Here is a 22,248-nt window from a genome sequence, read left to right as displayed (position 1 = left end):
CGGTGCTCCTTTCTCTTGCTCTCTCTCGCTCCTTCCATGCAAACATCGGCTCTTTCAAATCTTCCAATTCTTAGGTCTCCATGACAACAAGATCATACCATGCAGAAGACATTGATCGGGGAGTGAAGGCAATACCAAGGGTTCTGCACACAAGGCCTCACAATGCAGTCAATGCACTCGGCTGCGTAGGCAGGCCACTTAAACGTAGCAGCTTTCAACAAATCAACTCTTCATGTCGGATACATTTTTCAAAATAATCACTTCAAATACAGTCCGGTGTCTTGTAGGGTTTTTTTTTTTTGTTTCTCTCTGTTTCAATAAGTGAAGCTTTCTGAAACAAAGGAGTAACAAAAGAAAAGAAAGAGCACACCAACCTTCTCGAAGCTCTGAGGGATGGAAGGGGGTTGATGCGGAACACAATGACGTGAGGGGAGGAGAGAGAACGGGGAAACACAGAGAGAATAAAAACGGCCAGCGCAAAGCCACTCACTCCTCACGCACGCACGCACTCATCGTACACACACACATCGCAGGCACACACTTCTCCGTTATCCTTCTTAACATAGAAACTTAGACATTGGTGGTGGTCTTTCGTCTAGAAGCCATGTGACCCACAGAGGCTCGAATCAGTTTAACAAGGGTCACCCTATCAGACCAAATTTGATCCTCATTGATTCTGTCCTACATTTTTGCCTCTCGTACAGAAACCATTTTAGTAGACACATCAGTGATGTCGCCATGCACTTAAACCAAGGCGTGCTTCCAGCTCTTATTTTCTTTTAGAATTTTTTTTGGTTGATAACAGGAAGTCACACCGAGGTTTAAGGTAGACTTGTTAAGGGCGGTTGTGAAAAACAAGGTCAACATATATTGTAGACAATGGTTTGGTTAGTAATAATTGTTTAAGAGCACAATAATGGATCTTTCTCAACAGCAGTGAGGATTTCTGTGTGTTTTTCTGTGTGTGTTTGTGTGTGTGTGTGCGCGCGCGCGTGTGTGTAGATGTGTTCCTACCTCGTACGTAAAGGTTTGCAGGGGAGGAGTAGCGCACGCCTTGAGAATTGGTGGCCACGCACTCGTACTTCCCTTGGTCTGTTTCCTCGCTGTTCTCAATCTGCAACGCTCCTGGAGGAGAAGCAGAAAGAAAGAAAAAGATTGGTTTGAGTGTTTTGGATGTTTCTGCTGCTTCCTCTCGTTTTCATCCCCAGATGTCTGTCTGTCGATCTTGTACTTTTTGACCCCTGAGGTGTCCTCTTCTCTTCCTCTGCACTCTCATCCAACAAGCTTTGTAGCTACTTTCGTGAGGAATGGACCGTGTTCTCATATTCCAAAGGAGGAAAAAAAACCAAACATTTTATGCCTTCCTTCTCCTAAAAAAAAAAAAAAAGTCAACAGAAACTGCAACACATTCAAATGCAGAAATTAATTCAAAAAGTTTTGGAAGTCAAAAAACAAGCCTCAAAATGACTTTTTGTAAACTCAGATGACAGTTAAAGGGCTTTTTGTTGTCTACCGTTACGAGGGAGTGTTTCCTCAGCTCTCTGCCTCTTGAAGAAAGCCTGCTTCTATTTTAGCAGTTAACTGGCAGCAGCTACACAGCTTTACCCCACGGCAACGACCCGATGATGCTCTTTAACTCGTTGGCTTCTTTAACTTCCTCCATTCTCATCCTCCTACCTTCATCCCATCGCGATACACCGTGTCTCCCGAAACATGCTATAATTACATTCAGCATTTGTCAGGTTCTCTTTTGTTTCTTTTGTTTCAAAGAGTGCTATTTTTACTGCTGTTTTTTTTCCCTGCTAACAGCTTTTTGAATTACCAGCAGTCTTTTTTCCCTGCTCTTTCAGCCTGCTGTGTCACATTCATCTCATTTGAAACTGACTTTGACATGAAGCCTGAGGAGGAAGCACCAAAACCATGGATCACACTTTGCTGCATTGCACAGAGACAAAAAACAAAAACAAAAACCACAACTGAAGATGTACACACACGCATGCACACACACACAGGCACGTGCGCGCACACAAAGGCACGTGCGCGCACACAAACACACACCTTGTGGGAGAGACACACACCAATGACAATATCTGATAAGCTAAGATTTTACCACCAGTATTTACCTGTGTTGGTGTTACTGGTATAAGAACAAGTTCACATGATATTCACATTCTGTAAATTCGGAAAAACAAATATAAACATTGTGAATTTGAAAAAGAAATTTTCTTTCATTCAAAAAGCCCCTATATTGTATGTTTACTTGTGTTTCCTCATCACTGGTGTTGAGCAATGAGGAAGCACAGAACTACATTATCAAGAGCATCCATATCCGCTCATACTGGGCTGATATTACCCTTAGAAATATGAATAAATAAAATACACATACACTCATATACTTTTTACTGTATTGCATTCATCTATCTGCCTGGCAGAAGCTCCAGAGATGAAAGACATTTTTTTAAAGGAACGACTAAACGAAACATTTTCATCCTCTGTTTACACGTTTCCATATCGACTTACATTGTTGGTTAATTGTGTCATTTTTTTACAAGAAGATTTGTATATAAAATCCTAACTTAAAGTATTAAAGTAACAAAACAAATATTTTAGAAAGGCTTTATTTCAAGTCTCTTCATTTAAAAGCCCTGTGTAACACTAATGCTGAGCAGACTTTAGCATGTTTTAATGTATTTGTCCTCGAGTGTGAACACAGATGATGAACGTAGCAAAATACAGTTATTGTAATATAAAATATCTCGCTTGAGGTGTCCTTTGAACTTCCCAAATAAATGACATAAATTGTTCATTTCTTAAATGTGTGTATAATGCTTATACATGCAAGCTTAAAGCAACAAATTGCTTTGGTAGCAACAGTGGCCTCTGCTGCCACAAGTGTTAACTACAGGGAGCTGTTGTGTAACGTCTGTGACACCTGAGTGGATCACATGGACGCCGCAGTTTGGTGGCCCCTCAAAATGTGTGTGTCTTATGCTAAGGAGCTACTAGCTAAGCTAAAGGCTACGCTACCTTAACTTATTGCTTCTGGCCTCCCGTCTCACTTTGCTGTGCTGTAATGAGCTGCTTCCAACACAAATCATCGTTAATGATGTTTTATGATCGCTGGTTAAGTTTAGGTTGCCATGGTTGCTGCTTGTGCTTTTTTTTCCTTTTAAATGTGTTCAGTAGAGATGGCGGGAACAAACCAGCATAAACTGTAAATAGTCAAGCAAATTAAATCCAACACTTGAGTTAATGTGCTTTTCTCCCCTGGATACACATATGCACGGTGCTCTATACTAATGGCTAGAACAGCTTTCACAAATGAAATCTCCAAAACCCAGGCAGATGAACACGAAGAGACTCCACAGAGACACACTGAGAGTTTGTGTGTCCTTGTGTGTGTGATTCTCCAAATTACACAAGAGGAGAACTTTGTGTTTTGTGAGAATGAGTGTTTGTTGAGCCGAGGCTGCTCAAGCTAAATCTGTCATCCATTTGCTTCCGTCTACTGCAGTTAGATGAAAGCAAATGTGCCCTCTTCTTTCCCTCCGTCTCTCCCTTCCCCGCAGTACATGGAGAAACGGAGAAAAACAAGGATAAGTTATATCCATAAAAAGGTAGCGGGCGGGCGTGGAAAACAGAGTGGAGGTGAGATGATCCGCAAACAGCAGCACGTCTGACAGTCGAGGCGACGGGTAAGGTTAACCATCATCAGCCAGATGAAGTGGTCTTTCATGCAAAAACATATCATTAACCTACATGGAGAAAGATGTGTTCAGTAGATGTGCAGATAAAAATGTGAACACATCCAAAACAGATGGCACCAATAACGTCGCTGTAGGGAAAAAACAGGGGAAATTAGGAAGAGAGCAGTTTGTTAGTGAATCGAGAAGCTGTGGCCTGAGAAGTAAAAAGACCTGCTGCTTAATCACCAGTGGAGTGTATCGGCCACGGACACTCAGCCGATCACTGGAGAATTGATACGGCTAACCTGACACCTGTGACAGGACGTCCAGGTCAAACACATCACCCGCGGTCCAAATAGGAGACAATAGGTCCCAACATGATTTTTTTTTATTTTTTTGTACAGTTTTAGGATTTTAATTTACAGCTGTATTGACCTTTTTTGGTTAAACACACACACAAAAAGATCTGATATCCCAAATTTATGTATATTTTCAAGTTATTAACAGTAGCTTTTAAAGTACAAAAAGGGTATTTTACTCGTCCGGAGCCGTTGGCTTTATATTTGCACAATAAAAAAAAACCAAACATGTTAGGGTTAATCTTTGTTCCTGCATAAACATTCTAAACCTCCACAAATTTGATAAACTGTCAAGGAATCTGTCGATAACTCCCAAATTCCAAATTTCTCCTCGCTAGTTGCTACTTCACTGCAGAATAATTTGGATTTGTCTTGGTGATATATTTTTTCACGTCAGCTGGGTTTTACCTATTGAATTGAAATCTATTCTTTTATCCTTTTTTTATCAGGTGGTGACGTTCAAAAATCTATCAGGAGCGGTCATCAAAAACGCAGTTCCACACGGCATGTGATGTGAAAAGAAAAAGCATATTAGTGACGATACGGTTGGCTAAACTGGGCTTTTTTGGTCTAAATACAGAAGTTACAGGATTTTGATGTTTCCCTTTTGCTTTGGTGGCATCACTCATAGTGCAACTTTTGATCGTGCTATAGCTCCGTAGGGAGGTCCTTCCATTAGCCGATCAACCTCGGGGTCCACGCTGCATACCGTCTGTTCCAGCTGGTCCACGGAGGCTGCTGGCTAAACTCTCTCAAATGTCACACATTGACGGATAGCTTGTCATGGTTCTCCTCCAGCACATCTGAACTGGTGAAGCACATGATGTGGGAAAAGTAGACGGTTGTCAGAGGATGTCAGGAAAAAATTCCACTCTAGACTACATGTTCTACACGCGGGAACGGATGCTGCATATACGTGCTGTATGTTAGCATGTTTTCTTTACGACGACCGGAGTTTGGTTGATGGAGACGGTGGATGCTTACAGGCACTGAAATAGTCCAGACTCATTTTTATTAAAGCGCAGTCATTCCCAATATATATTGTCTTTTTGACCCACGAGCGTCATAAAAGTATTTCTAAGACCCAAAAAAAGAAATAAAAAAAAGAAAGAGAAAACAATGTTTGCAGCCCAAAACAGATCCCTGGCTGCGCTCCAACGAGAGCTGGCAGCCGTCCACAAAATCAGAGGCATTGCTTGGAAGGTGCCCCCATTAAACAGACCTTAAAGGAGTGTTTCATCCATAACACATCTCTTGTACCTAGCTCGAGTGTAATGGATTTCCTCCAAGTCATTTCACTGCAGTGTTTGGCTCATTATACGGCACATTTTGTTGTTCAGCTTTGAGATGCTTTTGGTGATTTGAAATCCTATTAAACCCTGCAGAGGATCTCACTGAGCCATTTGTCTTGCTACTGTTTCATTGATGTGATATGCGGCCTAATACACTGTACCGGTGAATCAGTGTCACGTTGTGTGACACCCAACAAGGGAGCAAATAAGTAGAGCAGACCAAACGAAATGTATCACGATAGTTTGTCGAGTTACATAAAACTTTAGGGCTGTGAAAATAAATATTCAGCATTTGTGTGTACCAGTGTAAATACATTTGAGGAGATTGATGCAATAAAATAATAAGACTTTGGTACTCTGTGGCTCCAAACAACTAGATTATTCACTAGAACAATAAAACTATGGGTATACGACGAGTAAATAACTAGATACCAGCGAGCTCAACAGGGCTGCTCTCAGCGCAGAAACGCCCCCACTGACCATTTGTTAAACCTCTCACCCAAACAAACACACTGAGAAGTTCTGCCTCGACTCACAACGCCTTTCAAAAACATCTGAGTGATGCCGTATTTTAATCCCCTTCCCAAAAACAAGTCTGGAAGTGTTAAGAACTGAGAAAACACTTTTTTTTTAAAACACACTTGTTCTTTCTCTCATAGTGATATGTTGCATTACCTAATACTTATTCTCTTGTAAACGTTTTACTCTTTTTTTAGCTTTAAAATTGCACAAAGTATCAGCACCCGAGCGCTCAAAACAAAAACTGTCTGCTCAGTTATTCTGACCAAAGTGCACAATAATTTCTACCCTGCAGCACAACACAGCACTGCACCTCTGATCTACATTTATTAGTCTACCATGTTCTCATCTGTCTTCATTTATTTTAAAACCCTTTTATTGTCAGTTATTTTGAAAAAAATGTGAGTCGGTGATGACCAGAGTTCGCTGTAACAAAGTACAACCCAACACATTTCTGTATTCACATTACATCTAGAAGCGTAATGTCATGCATTGCCGTTCTAAATTCGACAATCGCGTGGAGATCAGTTACCGTTCTATTAAGGCTGGTGAGCCTTAAAAGATCAGTAAAATCAAACGCGCCTTGCATGTACACGTTTACCCGGCAACCCCAGCCCGTCTCTTGTCGTGACCCAGCTGGAGATGGAGCAGGCGATGGAGGGACAGAAAGGGTGTAGTGGTCTGTAAATTTTGACGGCTGAAGTTCATTTCTTGCACGTCGCTGCATCTGCAAGCACCTGCATCATCAGTGTTACTGAGCCTTTAAAGAAAAATCTTGTCTCTGCCCTTCTTATAAGGACAGGAATTCACGCCCGTATTCAGGAATATGTAACTGTTAATGATGTGTTGCTAATTGCCAATTATGCAACAAGAGATTTTATGCAGCTTTTTGAGTAAAACCCCAACACTGGAGACGATCGAGCAAGCCTTAACTTACTAGCTAGGTATACCGTACTCCAGCTGTCAAACTGGCTAGCTACAGCTAACGGCCAACGGCTGGGGTTTAAGGGGTTAAAATACCTTGGTTAAAGGTCAGCCCTCGAACATTTCCGTGTTTTGAGAACATGTGAATCTTGAATTTGTTTTTAAATAATGTAATGGCTGACTGCAAATGGAGACGCAGACATCAGGTTGACAAAGGGCAGCAGCAGTTATCGGTGAGGGATACTGTGTGACAGCAGCAGGGAGATACCAGAGCTGGCAGCAAGGAGCGGCGCAGAGAATATGGATGAAGCAACAACAAAATGGTTTCACCTCCCCATCACTTCCATTACCCCTGAGGACAGCTGAGTGAGAATAGCTGAGAAAATACGCGTCCACTTACTCCAGAAGACGTTTCATCATCTATATAAAGGAGCATAAACAAAGCCGAATAAACTGTCTTAAGTGCAAGATGTGATTTCTCTATTCATCCCTTGATCTATCTCTCTTTCTCTCCAGCTACAAAAAAAAACAACTTCCCTCATTTCATATCTAACTGTCTCTGAAAGGTGTTTCTACATTTGGATTTCAAGACAACACTCTCATTGCACACATTTTCAGGATATGTGGGCCGACGCACACGACAACTTAAACAGTGAATGGCTGTCACCAAATCTTTTTTTTTTTGTAGCTCTGTCAAAGATTTTAGCTCATTTTGAAGAGAGTAATATAGTAATTACTACCCAGTGGACTTTTTAAAATTGTGTCCGACCATTAAAACCATCTTGTCATAAGAGTGAGATCTGAGTAGTTCAGTGCTTTTAGATTCATTCCACACTGTAAATTTAGTTGCACCTTTAAGTGTCATCTTTTCATAATCTTTTGTCCCAAATGTTGAGCAAAACAGCATTTTTCCTTGGCTTAAGGATGAGGCAATTATGCTTTTATGAAATTGGCTGTGAAAAGGTTTTACATCCCCAAAGGATGCAGATAAACTCAGAGAGGAGCATGTAATCCCTCAATCATAATTAAAACATGATAATCGCCAAATTTAGAGCAACAGGGATTTTACCTGATAGCAGTGCTAAGCTTTAGATGTACTGTTTGTTTACTCATTTTGAAATTGAACAATCTGACAAAACAATCCTCCTCTGACCTGATCGGAGCTGTTTGATGCGACCCTGGCTGCTACTGGGGTCAACAGGCAGGAAGTCTTTGAACCAGGAGATCTCTGGGTCAGGGATGCCGCTGGCAGCACACAGCATGGTGGCCGTCCGCGTCCGCTCCACCACCTTCAGCTGGGGTCCCATGTCAATACTGGGAAAGCCGAATGGCAACAGGTCCTCTGGAGGGATGAAGGGAAAGAATATTGAGAAAGAAGCACTCAGAAGCCGTAGCAAGCAGTCAAAAATCTTCCTGTTTATAGTAAACTTGTCATCAACCACATTTACTAGGCCATAGCTAGGTGCTAGCATGCTAACAAGGTCACAATAATTATGCTAACATGATGAGCTGAGGCGGCATAGTGGTGCAGTGGTCAGCACTGTGGCCTCACAGCAAGAAGGTTCCGGGTTCGAGCCTGGGCTCCATCACAGGATCTTTCTGTGTGAGTCTCCATGTTCTCCCTGTTCCTGTGTGGGTTCTCTCTGGTACTCCAGCTTCCTCCCACAGTCCAAAGACATCAAGAGAGGACGAGGCTGATTGATACTCTAAATTGACTGTAGGTGTGACTGTGAGTGTGAATGGTTGTCTGTCTCTATGTGTTGGTCCTGTGATGGACTGCTGACCTGTCCAGGGTGAACCCCGCCTCTCACCCGAAAGCCCCTGCCCAGCCCCCCCGTGACCCACAACAGGATAAGCAGTCGAAAATGGATGGATGATGAGCTGTTTTGGCTCATTTTTTGGTTAAATCTCTTCTTCGTTTTTTTTTTTTTGCCTCCCTGGTTGTACATCACCAATTATCCCCAAACACGTTAACATCTCTGCTAGGCTACAGATGATGTTAGGGTAGGCCAGTGTTTTTAAAGGGGGGGGCCTCAGAAAATTGGAGTGAAGATAAGAAAAAAAAGGAAAAGAAATTGAATCAAATTTTAAAAATCTTTATTATAAAATGTATCCAGTGATGAAAACATTTTGTTAATAATATTCTTATGCTAAACAAATGTAATAATCATAGAATAGTGAACATGAACACAACTAAGAGGTTTGATTTGTTTGTTCTGTTTTTGTCCGTCAACAGTTTATTATTCAGGGGAAATATAATACAGTGATGAAAACATGTTGTTGATAATATTCTTATGCTAAACAAATGTAATATTTATTGAATAGCGAATAAAGAAAATCATTCAAAAAGCTGACGTTTCTTTACATATTTTGTAGCCTTGTTGTGGGTTTGCAAAGGGGGTCCCAGCCAGAAGCCAATGCTGTTTTGGGGGCCATGGTATGGAAAAGATTGGGAGCCCCTGGGCTAGGCTACAGATGATGATGATAGCTGTTATCCCCAGCATGCTAACAGGGTCACAATAATGATGCTAACATGCTGATGTTTAAAAGAACTGGCTTAGTTTCTAAGGTTTAACAAATATGTTTTTGGTTTAGATTTTACCCCCCCCCCCCCCCCCCCCCATTCGTACATTGTTAATGTTTCCCTCATTGCAAGCTGTCCCGGTCATTGCTCCATCCCCTCTGCTTCTCTGGAGAATAAAGTAGATTACCACATACTTCCTCTGTCACATTTGGAGTAGTCGATCAAATCTTTCCTGACAGCAAGGAGACTCACCGGGGGATGATAACGCCCTCAAGAGGCCCTATAACTTACCACTGGAGGCACTAGCGCTGCAACTAGGGCATTTATCCTACTTCGGCCAATTGTGTCTGTACAGACGCCCAAGCAAGCTGGAGGAAACACGGAATTGAACAAGTGCCCCCTGTGTTGGTGGGCAATGTAATAGACGGACACACCACCTGGGAGCCCGCAACAGACGTGATTTCTGCTGAGTCAGCATGCTACCTTTTGCTCACTGCCACTTAACATTTCCTTCCTGATAGATTCTAAAACCTGTGCTCACATATCAGGTAATACTGAGTACCCATCCAACACTAGTCTTTGAAATATTACACGCATGCATACATGTTGTTTGTTTGCCGGTTGCATATCCTACTAACCCTGTATGGATGTAATAGGAAGTCATCATTGTTGGTTTAGGTTTGGAAAACAAACAGCACCGTCCGACTCATGTTGCATATAAATCAATTTGCTCTAAAACAGTAGTTGCCAGTAGAGGCACAGCACAGCTTCCTGTGTACTGTTTTGGAGCAGGGAGGAAGAATTGATTTCCTGCGTGAAATATCAGTCTGCCATGACGGAGCTATAGGAAGTAGCAGGGTCTTGTTTCAGGGCTACTAAATTATGCGGTTTCAGATCTTTGCATAAACTTGCCTATATTGATCATGCATTTTTATCCAGAAGTCTAACAGAGAAACTGAGATATTACAGACGTTCAATCCAAGTGATGATCAGTTAACCGAGCATGGATACGTGCACAAAATTTCAAGGGATTTCGCGCTAACAGATGTGAGTTCATGGACAACAGGGAATACACCCAAGATGCATCATCTGAAGGGCTTATTACAAAATCTTCCACCAAATGGTCCATGGACCACCCAACCCGACAGCTGTGAGGCAAACAAGACACACAGAGAGGGTTTACTCATAATTTTTGGCACACTTCATTGTCACTGATTCGAAACACTGATGACTGCTCTATCTGTGTCAACAGTTGGTCCAGCCATGCAATGAATCCTTCATTTTTTGTGGTGAAACATCAGCGTTTGAGCACACATGCGGTTATGTGAGAACCACTGTTCCCTCCCTTTAACATCTGCAGGTCTTGAAAAGAGAAGATACGACCAAAGACAGCAGAGCCACTATATCCTTCCTCCTCAAAGCTGTGTGTTTCTCCTCCTTCAGATGGCTAGTCATTAAGTGATAAAGTAGGCGGGCAGGATCGCAGTTAGGTTTAGTGTGTTTCTGACACAGACGTGTGAAAACACACCGCCCAATCAGCAAGAGGTATGGATGAACTGACTCAAGCGCTCACATATAAACAGAGTCGCGCGCACAACAAAGGAAACGCAGGTGTTTAGCGGCGGTAAACTTCCTGTGGCGTGGCTGCGTGTGTTATGATTCCTGTCTAATAACTATGCAGAGACCTGCTCAGAAACAGAAGCAGCAATTAAAGCTGGGCGCAAGAGGAGGGGCAGGGCACTGGGGGTAATAAGGACTTGTTAGCAGTAATTGTTTGAATGTACCAACTATTAGAGCGGCCGATCTGGGATGTGTCACCGGGCTTCTGGATACGTCTGATTATGTCGAGGTGCAGAGGAGCAGTGCATGTACATATTTGTTTCTATAGCTGTGTTCTGATTTGCATCAGATTTGTGCAATAGTGTACAGCGACGTGCACGCACTTGTCCGCGCATGAGATGGTGTGTGTTGCTTTCTACTTCGCGTAGACACAAACGCAGGAGCACTTTCTCTAGTGAATGCGATTAAGCCTCTCGATGACAACAGTCCAGATGGCCAGACACGTAATCAGGCATCCATCAGCCTTCCTGCTTCCTCCTCTCCTTACCCTTTAACCGCTCCGTCTCTCTAACACATACACCCCGACACCTCCTCCATACCTGCAACTATAATTATATATTCCTCTTTCCTACAGCAGCAAAGCAATTACCAACATTTGCTTGGCTAATAAATCAAGTCCACAGGATGCTTATGATTGTCAACAATAGAAGCTGATAAAAGTTTGCAAGTCAGGCGTCACTGAAGCCAAACACCAACTTCAAACACGTCAAAGTGTGTGTTTTTCCTCTGCGTGTCTCCTCCTCTGGTACATTTAACACATGACAGACGTGCGCCATCTGTTTCCACGCACTGCGATGAGAAAGAGGGGCTAAGTGGAGATAGAATCAATTGCTCCCTTTTTTTTTCCTCCTTCAGTCATCAGCTTTGGAAAGCCCCCATCAGATAGGAATGTCACCGCGCTGCTGCTGCCACTGACAGCGTGGCTCAGAGAAGAGGAAAACTGCCACAGAGAGGAGCTTAGAATCACAGCTCAGAGGAGTCTGAATACCACGGCGATCAGGTCTCATAGCGTGACATCAGCTTACGAGGAAACCCATTAGCTAAGCACAGGGAGGGGACCACCCTAAATTTCCTACTTCCCCATCCCCCAACAGATCAATAAAGCTCTACCTGAATGGGTGCAAGGGCCAGTGACGAAAGAGGGAGGAACAGACAGGAGGCAGAAGAGCGGAGCGATCGATATGGTAGGTCAGGAGACGAGCTCCCCCGAGGCGACAAATATGCTATGACTACATCTGCTCCCCTTTGTACACCCCCTGCCCCCCCATCCTTCACCCCTCTCCTGAGACGATTCAGATGGTCTTTTTATCACCCCACTGGGTGATGCTACATGGACTCTCTGGCTGTTAATTAGAGCACGGAACTGCAGCGGGGTCAGGGTGTGTGTGTATTTATACTGAGGATAGACATACAGACAGATGCTGGAGTACAGTTCACTGAGGAGAACAGGACAGAGGCGGGAGCCACAGGTATTCTGCCAGGCTCCTGGATGAGTCAGCGGTTGCTTGAAATAGATAATGCGGGCATGGCCTTGATCACACTTTCACCAAATGAATCATTTATCAAACACAAACACTGCTGTGGAAAACTACAACTTATTTTTCATCTCCTGGTTAAATTGATAAGATGGCCTATGGAAAAATGTGTGGTGTGTTTATAAATACTGAGTGTGTCAACAGTGTTTCGGGGAACATTGGCGAAGGCCGAGCCGGCATTGTTCCCTGGAGCTTTGTGTTTGTGCGTATCAAAAGGTTGAGCGTGTGCATTTTGGCCCGCTTGTGTTTGCAGAAGGGCAATCAGGCCTGGCGCCCAAAACCAGGCAGTGTAGCCAAACCAGATCTGGGCGAACAAGCAATTCATACATGCAGGCTTGCGCACATAAACACACACAAGTACACACCCACACACACACACACACACATACACTGGCACAGAAAGACTCACAAGTCAAACACGTAATGTGTATGATACAAACAAACAAACAAACAAACAAACAAACACAAATCCAGCTTTTCTCTTTCTGTCTTTTTGTGTTTTCCTCTCATGCACGCAAACAAACACACACACACACACACACACACACACACACACACACACACACACACACACACACACACACAGGTCTGACAGAAACATTTGCTTCCCCACAGGTAGTCATCATTTGTCCTGATTAAGAAACAGTTTACCTATTCAGTTCATTTCAAAGGGAATGGCCATGTGCATGAAAGAAGCCTGAATAAAAGCGGGTCTCAGGGAGCCTGATTCAGGCTTAATCTGCCAGCTCGCAGCAGTCCTCACAGGCTGTAATGCTTTGACTCCTATAGACTGCAGGAGAGCTGAAGGGGACCACTTTAAATGCTAATGGACCTTTATGATAATAGATCAACATACAATGCAAAATAAGACCAGCATGTCCCCGCCGCCCTGATCACCGATCCTGAAGCCGGTGACTAAACACACACACACATGAAACCGTGTGATGATCCCACACAACATACAAATGTGCATGGAGAATAGACCACGGGAGGAAGAAAAGGAAGAAAGGAGGACATTGGAACTGTGAAGATGAGGCATATTTTTGATGAAAGAGCCAGTTCTCCACTCAAGGAGTGTAATCCTCTTGCAGGCTGAGTTGATGCTTTCAGTTTTTTGCAGACTTGAGCCGCCGGCCTGCCAATGCAGCAGACGCCTGTGGGGAATCACTGATCTGACTGTCTGTTATTCATATGAAGGGTGTTTGCCGTGGTGGCAGATCATCTCTCCTCCTTTCTCCCTCTCTCTCTCACCCTTTTCCTCCCCGCTTCCCTCGCCTCCCTTTCTCCTAAATTGGGACACTGGGAGGTGAGTATAATCAGGATTACACTGCACAAACCAGGCATACACAAATATGCACACACACACACACACAAATGCATACTCTCATAAATGAAGAAATCCAATGCGTGCGCGCTCACACACATCATGAAGGTCATGCATGCACGCACACACAAGCAAGAATACACTGCTGCAGTGACGAGAATGTCTCGCCCACCAGAGGTTTTCAAACATGCAGAGCTGCAGATATTCACATCTCCTGAAGGCGGAACAACACAACTGCAGTGTCCATAGAAAAGAGCAGTTTGGGCGGAAGAGGATGGTGTGTGTTTGCAGGGTTGTGGAGAAGATGAGTGCCTGTTAAAGTGCAATGGGAGGAGGACAAGAGAGAGAGAGTTTGGATAGACAGTGAGGGTCAGGGAGGATAGATGGCTGTGAAAATGAAAGAATGAATAAAACAAGAGAGAAGAAATTAGAAACGGACATCGCTGTGGGCCACAGGAGCTCTGCTGGTTGAGGCAAGATAGTGAGGAAAGGCGAGATGAGGTAGAAGGGTGGGTAATGGGATGGGGAGGATAATGTGCTATGATGACAGTAAAGGAAGAAAAAAAGATCTCAGTGACCATAAACTACCACATCTCAATCCATTAGCCACCCTATAGAACAGTAACCCATATCCTGTGGCCAACCTCAAGCCCCTCACACTACACAAAGCTGCTATTAGTGTTGGTCAACCATTATACAGAATGATGACATGGAACACATCAGGGGATGAAAAGACTTGGAAGAAGAGGAAAAGGCTGGGCGATAATGGAAAGCCCCGTTTCTACTTGAGTGGTGGGTGCACCGTTTTTCTCTAATGAAAGGCATTCTGAAAAGACAATTCCAAACCCAGTTGTTGCAGAGTTGTGTAACATTCTTCTTGGATAACATCTCCAGCTTCACCAAATGTTTTACGGATTGTATGGCTTTGGAAACGGATGGACTGAGTGACGATTTCACAGGAACAGAATTGTGGATCCGCTACATGAGAATTATTCAATTGCAGCCCCGGGCCGTGTCCAGTCCAGGAGGTCATCTGTAATGGCACAGTATAGTGCCATAGTATAGTGCCATATATGGCTGCTGCACGATCTTTCTGCTCTGGCTCTTCACCTGTGGTACTGTTCTCAATAGCGTGTTAGTCTTCTTGGCAAAATGTCTCTTTCTTCTAAGACTACTACTGTAAAATAAACTTGAGAAGGTATTTTAGAGCAATAATTCTCTCAAAAGATGTATCTTTCCTTTCAAATACTCACATGTCCAGCGGTCATGAAGATGAATATTCCCTCCAGTGTCACGTCTTTTTGACTCCAGAATGCAGAAAGACCCAGCCACATATATTTAGATAGAAGCTATTAACGGCTGACAATAGAAAATAAATGCCCATTTACAAGCACTCAAGTGCATTGTCTCTAATCCTGCCGTACGCTCATTAATCTACAAGTACTGTGATTTAAGCCAAAAACAACCTCACGAACAACCACATAGAAAACATCATCATAGTACAGCTTTGATTCTATATTCATTCTTTAAGGGAACTACTTGGACTAATTTCTTCAAACAAACATCAACAAAGATGGATTAACATTCAGGTCGTGGATGGAGGGAACACTACTCTGGCGCAAGCTGGCACTCGGTCAAGAACAAGCGTCATTGCTAGTTTCGATCCGGCGTAAAATGACATCATCCAGCCAAGCGTTCTCTCCCTTTACCCAGCAAATGAACTTGTGCTCGGTCTGTGCCGGCAGGTGCTTGAGTATGTTAATGAGGCTGGTCTGGCGCAATCATGGTGCTACTTTGGGACATTGGACTTTCAGGCTACAGACCAAGAGGAGGCTCATCTTTGTCGCTATGTGTGAAGTGCTATTTAAAGGGTGCATCATCCAGAAGAGCAGATGTGGGGCATTGAAACGCCGTTCAATCGCCCCCCCCCTGACCTGCCTCACCTCTGATGGTGGTCCTTTTGGTGGATTCTTACTGCTACCGTATGTGAACATAAGACAAGCCTGGTCTAATGGTCTTATGGAGGTCCGTTTCTTTAGACGAGAAGTGCTTAGTTCTCCCAGGTTGGGGTAGGCGTGGCACTGAAATAGCAGGACGCCAGGTCGTGGCGCAACCCGGGCTTCAAACACCAGGCACTCTGATTGTTTGAGTGATGGCATTCCCGAAACACACACATGAATAATTAGGTGTCTAATGACTGCTCTTTGGTTGCACTCTGATCACGAGCCCTCTAAATACCAAAATGAGGCTGAACACACCCAGAACGCATGGCGCACACATAGCGCCATCTGTCAACCGGTCGCTTAACTAGAGTTCATTGAAAACAGCACCATCTTTTATAGACAAGTCAGGTAACTTAACTTTTCTCATCCACATTGGCATATGATGGAGAAAAAAAACTGGGGAGATTTTGTGAGGGACTGGAGGAGATGCTGGTGTTTAAGCCTATACTTTTCTGCAGTTAATGGAGAATGATGAGTTTCCCACTGCTGTTTGCTGTTTGATTGATGTTTTCCATCACTTGACTCAACAAGGAGCTGCAGGGCACAGATAAAATGGTCACGCAACTTGAGGAGAGACTTCATGCATTTCAAAGAAAGCTTTCACTTTTTTTCTGCTGATCTGTGACCAGCCAGAAAAACTCCACTTCTCTGCATCGGCAACGTTGGGCCTACAAAAGACTGTACCAAGATGATAATGGAACTTATAGATGCATTGAAAACAATCTTTGCCACTAGGTTTGATGATTTCAGTATCGCAACTGAGTAATGAGTATTTTGGGGAAACCTTTCTGATGTTGACTTTGTGGTGGAAGCAAAGGAGCTGACAACACCAGAGAATAAACACTTTTTACTCTCAGCGTCTCATCTTAGACATGTGAACAGATAAATGTCATTACAGCTATTAATTGTACATCATCATCATCACACAGTGGGACAATCCTGATGTCACTGCTGTTGCTAAATGCCATAATGTCCTTAACACGGTTCGTTGATTTCTGAACATGTGTGTTTGAATGTAGAGATGCCTCGGGCCTGTGTGCAACACAACGCGCTGCTGCCGTTGACATGCATGTACTACGTACACACTCATATGTAGTTGTTGTACTTCCCGCCATCTGTTAATGTTCATTTCTCTGGCCCTTCACTTCCAAGCTTATTAAAAAGCCTGTATGACAGGACATGTCCTTATGAAAATATTTCAATTGTGATTTTTTTCTTCTTCTTTTTTTACTCCTTAAAATCACATCAAGCATCAGGTACAGAAATCCAGCTTTGGTCAGGCTCTATTCTATTAGTTCACCACTTCGGTCCAGGCTGAAGCAACTCAACAACTACTATGAAATTCATGAAATTCAAAATATTCATGAGAATGAATGATTTACTTTGGTGATCCCTCTTCCCCTTCGTTTCCCTTTGGGCTTTTATGAAGTTCACATTTGATGGTTTTACATTAAATGGCTCACCACACACATTTGGTACAGACTTTCATGCCCCCCTCAAGATGAAATACAACAACCATAACTTTTCTCCTTGAGCTACCATCAGGTCCAAATTTTAATTTGGATGTTAGCAGCAAATGTTAGCCTGCTAATAGACTAAGATGACGGATTTGATAAACGGTGTATGAGTTTAAGCATCAGTTTTGGTGGGGTTTAGAGTTTGGTCGCACGGAACATCAATAATCACCATTATCCCGGTATTAGCATGACTATCTCATCCACCTCTTCATATTTCATCTGGTTTTTCACCCCGCAATTACCTGTAAACCTTCATTAATTAACTATTTCTTTCTTTTGTTTTTTTTCAAGCATCCTCTGGCTGTTCGTTTCATTTATTTCCTGCGGTTGATTGCCAGTGGATGACGCGCATAGAAAGAAACGTAAATGGACAATGTCGGTCAGAAGTATAAATGAAAAATTTAAAACAGTCTGTTTTGGAATATTCCACTTTTGAGAGGTGTATTGTTCTGAAAATCAACAATGAAGCATTCTGAATTTGCAACAGCCCTAACTTGCACCACCTGGCTCCTTCTCCGTGGCCACACTGAGTGGGATTTGTGGGTATTGTAATATTAAGAATATAACAAAGGGTCTGAAATGTATTACTGTATCTGTCAAATTCAATTGATCATGGCACTGATTTAAAAATATGTACTGTAATAAAACAGCCCAGCATTTTGATTTGCAACATCACAATGACTTATACATTAAATTATATATTTTTTCTACAGTTGTCTGAATCGTGTGGGAAAACCGTTTCAACCTCATTTTGATGTCAGAATGAGTTGTGATAAGTAGAACCGGTTTCGCTCCCCATGGAGCTCTGCACGTTTCCGCACAATTATTTGAGATGACCAAGCTCAAACTTGCACGAGCTCGTATCGCTACTCGAAACTAGCTCTGAAGTCTCATTTCAGAACGGTCAAGTAAGCTAAGAGGAGAAAAATAGAAATGGCAGGTAGCAAAGGGTCTATTTTTCCTCGAACAACTGCTTGTATCAACACGTATACAACTGCTGTGGGTCCAGATCAATGTCCGATAAAACACAGTTCTGTTCCTCTTTGTCGCAGTCAGGGTGTCCAACTCACTTGCATCACTTCAAATAATGATAAAATACTGTGTTACTCATCTAATTCTCAAATTAATCTTACATAAGGCTCCTTCAGTTTGTCACCAGTCTATATCAGCTCTATGCCCACCAGACAGGAGGAAAAGACGTCTAGGTTTTACATTGAGATGCAGAGTTCATTGTGGCTCAAGATCTTGTTTCAGCTTTCGGTCAAATATTGTAGACATCCATCACAGTCTTGTATTCTGTTCACGGCCCAGAGAACATCAGCTGATAAGGGGGAATCAAAGATGTCATGGTACACGGATTTCAGCGGGAGAAAAGTTTACACAAAGAGAAATGAGCACACATGGCCGTGCACACTGTGAGGCTTGCCCTCGAGGTGTAGTTTATGTGGTAATGGGCTTTAGATTGGGGCTGTGTGTGCAGAGAGAATGGCTGGCTGGGTAACAGATGGACAGGAGTCTATTCCCTGGGCTACCAGCCTTCTGCTTATAACACAGCCGTGCCAACCCCACAATCCTCGTCCATCCCGCACTTCTACATCCCCTCCACCCCTCCTCTGACATCCTATTTCATCTCTACTGTTTCACAGCATCCCGGTGTGTTACTCGACTTACCCTCTCACACACTTTCTCACCGTCCATCAACTCTGTCTAACCTCTCCTCGACCTCTCCCTCCTTCTCTCCTTCTCTTCCTCAATTTCCCCTCGGTACGATTGGGTTGCTTGCCAAGCCGAGGCCTAATCTCCTGGTTTTTCTTCATGTAGTAACAGCCCGAGCAGCCATCCCCCTATTTTCTTTGTCTTTTACTGCTGTGCCGGGCAGATGGCCAGTGCTCAGATCTCAGCCTCACAGCCACACACTGCAACTTGTTAGGAGCACCACATTAGATATGTTTCCCTCCAAGGAGAAAGTGTTCATTAGATTAACACTCTCACTCAGGCCAGGAAGCGCAGTGATTAGGGCAAACTGGGATGCTGCAACACCACTAGCTAGAACGCTACTGTAGCTAGCCTTCTCTGTGGCCAGATCACGCTCGGTCGCACTTAGCAGGACTATAAAAAGAACAGTTCCCTGCAGCCTGCTGTGGAGGCCGGGTGAGGCGGGCCTCTATTGTCACATCGACACAACTGACAGCTCAGGGAATGAGAACCAACAGCTGAAGCAAGGTGTGTGCATGTGGTGGGGGAAAAAAGCCCCATTCACATGGAAAAGGATTTTAGAATAGGTGCGTGCGTGCGTGCGTGCGTGCGTGCGTGTGTGTGTGTGTGTGTTCTTTTGTCTCACCTCTGATAATGGCCAGCTTTGCAGTGACGGACACCTCTCCCTCGCTGTTACGTGCCACACACTCGTAGATGTTCTCATCTCTTGGTGCTCTGAGTGGCTGTATCCTCAGCACAGCACCTGCACCTTCATCAAACTCTATGGTCTGAGGAGCCACAGGAGAGGACACATCAGTCACATCACGAGAGACCCGAAGATGTCGCCTAGACACACACTAGCATCATTAGAATTTGATAAGAATTAAATACTGAATTGATCACCTTACTTGTCCCCTCCACAGAGAGGTCAGATGTCACCTGGAGCATTTCAGTGTCTTGCACAAAGACACTTCAGCAGGGTAGATACTTACCAATGTGGGGATTTGAACCCGCATCCACTGGTTGAAATGCTGAATTTCTAAGCATCAAGTCACCCAATAGTGTATATGGGCATTAAACAGTTAAATACTTTAACACCAACTGTTAAATTGTTAACACTTTCACTTGGTATAAAAAATGTAAAATTACATCTCATGCCTGGTCACCTTACAGTCTTTGCTTGAAATGCACAACAGCAGTTGAAATGTACTTTCATAAGCATTTACAAAAAACACGGACATATCCTGGAATCAGTCGGTGTAACTGCATAAAATCTAAAAACAGTAGGAAACAGCCAGTTTCTTGGCTCTCAGAAGTTTACAAAGCAAAATGTGCCTCTCGGCATTCAGTAAGCTAATTAATTTACACATTACATCTTTTTTTTTTTTTCTCACTTTCAATTCTACAAACAAAACATAATATGTTACGGACCTTAGGAGATGCTGATAGGGAGATGTTTTTAACCCAGTTATTAGTCTGATTAAACTTCACATTGCTACCCATGCATGTGTGTATTAGCTAGAAATGCAGTTTTCTATTTGCAGATGCTGCTTCTGACATGAAAGTTGACCGTTGAGCACTGTGACAACCACCTCGATACGCTGGGAGTTGACCTTCTTGCCCTTCTTGTTCCAGTAGACTACCGGCTTGGGACTGCCAGAGGCCTGGCACACAAATGATGCCACACCCCCTGACACTCCGATCTGGTCCATGGGAGTCTTGGTGAACTTAGGAGCAGCTGAGAAAAAGAGGGGGAAAAAGAGAAGCATAAATATCCAACAGAGATCAAACTGACCAACAGTAACACTCTGCTGACCCCGCCCCATCCCCCCGGTCGGGCTGTTCTCTTGGCTGTGAGTTGTGCTTACTTCCTGGGTATCATCTAGAGGACATGCTGAAGGACTTCCTGTGGGTCATAAATAAAAGATGGGGCTGGGCTTCAGAGGAACGTCTCCCTCTGTCTGTCTCACTCTCTCTCTTTCTCTTACACTTCTCCCGTGCAGGCTACCCTGGTACTGCATGCAGCACAAGCTGTCATAACACACCAGTATTTCACAGGTAGGAGAAGTGTTGGCTGCTAATTTACAGCATATAATTGGTTTAAATGTATTAATACCAGAGGTGTCACTTTGTGCCTGTGCACCCTAACACCTAAAGGGGATTTGCACTCACTTGAAGTCAGTGAATATGCCAAGATTAGTTGTGCTAATTTTGCGTTTTCCCTCTGGGGTAAATTGAAGAGAATGATTGGGACGATTGTGCTTTGACATGGGATGTTAAAGTGCAGCAGTTGCCCTCGGTAAGAAAACAGTAATTTCCATCTCCATTATTTAGCCAACAGTACTGAACCTACATTTTTCACAGTGGTCGAGTCAGATCAATCAAACAACAACAAATATGCGCCCACCCCTTGCCGATCTGTCTGTGGCCTGTTGCCATGGCGGCCAGCTTAACTCCTCGTCAGCGACAGAATCACTGCTATCCATCAGGGTGAAGTCAGGATGACCCTTACCATAGCAACCAGGATCCCTCCTCCCACCTCCCCTATGTCTGGGTGGGCGAGGTCCTGCTGTGTTGATTCACTCCTGCTCTGAAGACAGAACAGGAACAAAAAAAAAAAAAAAAAAAGGAGCCTATCAAGTAATCACAGGCAGATGTTAAAGCCTGGCTCCGCATCTTTCCTCTTTGCTCACTTCACCAGCTAACAACTTTGCAGTTTCACTACGCTGCTTTGGCAGTAATAATGTCAAACGAGTGCACTCGTGTGCCTGTTAAAGTGTGTCGTGCCTTTAAAAAGCTCACTCTGAATGTCAGGAATAAAGTGGTTTCATTTAATGCTTGCCATAATCCTCAACAGGAAGATGCAAAAAGCTCAAGTTGGCACAGTCAATCAGAACAAATGTTTGCCCACCATTTTAAGCAGGATATTTCTTGCACGCTTAACTCTTTGAACAGCTCACAGTACTGAGAAAATGGCCCTTTACCCTTGCAAATATACAGTAAAGCAAAAAGGATGTAATGGCTGAGCACTGTCTCTTCTTCTTCTGGCGACAGGATTATTGTATTGATATGCCTCGTAGAGCTTGAACATGGGTTTCAGTAGCTTTATGTTCAGTCCAAAACATTTTCTGTGTTCTCTTAAATGTGCTTCAACACCAATCCTCGTGCAAAATCGACCCTGCTGGCAATGTTACCACTTAAGCCTCTTCTGAGAGCCAGGGAAAAGCCCTGCAAGGCACTGGGTCTGGGT

At 43.5% G+C, this 22,248-nt stretch overlaps 1 protein-coding gene across 8 annotated transcripts in view; it reads right to left on the bottom strand.

Moving 5' to 3' along the window:
* The window catches only part of ptprsb (protein tyrosine phosphatase receptor type Sb), a 73,187-nt gene that overhangs the window by 31,100 nt on the left and 19,839 nt on the right, over positions 1-22,248 (bottom strand). For 5 of the 8 annotated variants that reach the window (XM_086203420.1, XM_086203417.1, XM_086203415.1 and 2 more), the window contains 4 exons: positions 20,588-20,736; positions 19,645-19,786; positions 7,934-8,122; positions 1,015-1,125 (listed from right to left, as the gene is read on the bottom strand). In XM_086203420.1, the coding sequence (XP_086059546.1) occupies positions 1,015-1,125; positions 7,934-8,122; positions 19,645-19,786; positions 20,588-20,736 (591 nt within the window). The remainder of the gene's footprint in view (positions 1-1,014; positions 1,126-7,933; positions 8,123-19,644; positions 19,787-20,587; positions 20,737-22,248) is intronic. The other 3 variants (XM_086203421.1, XM_086203416.1, XM_086203419.1) reach the window with 1 other exon arrangement.

This window comes from Aulostomus chinensis, chromosome 5 (genome assembly GCF_037954235.1).
Source record: "Aulostomus chinensis isolate RoL2024-O1b breed Wild chromosome 5, RoL_Achi_v1.0, whole genome shotgun sequence".
Lineage (NCBI taxonomy): Eukaryota > Metazoa > Chordata > Actinopteri > Syngnathiformes > Aulostomidae > Aulostomus > Aulostomus chinensis.
This window is presented reverse-complemented; position numbering and strand designations above follow the sequence as displayed.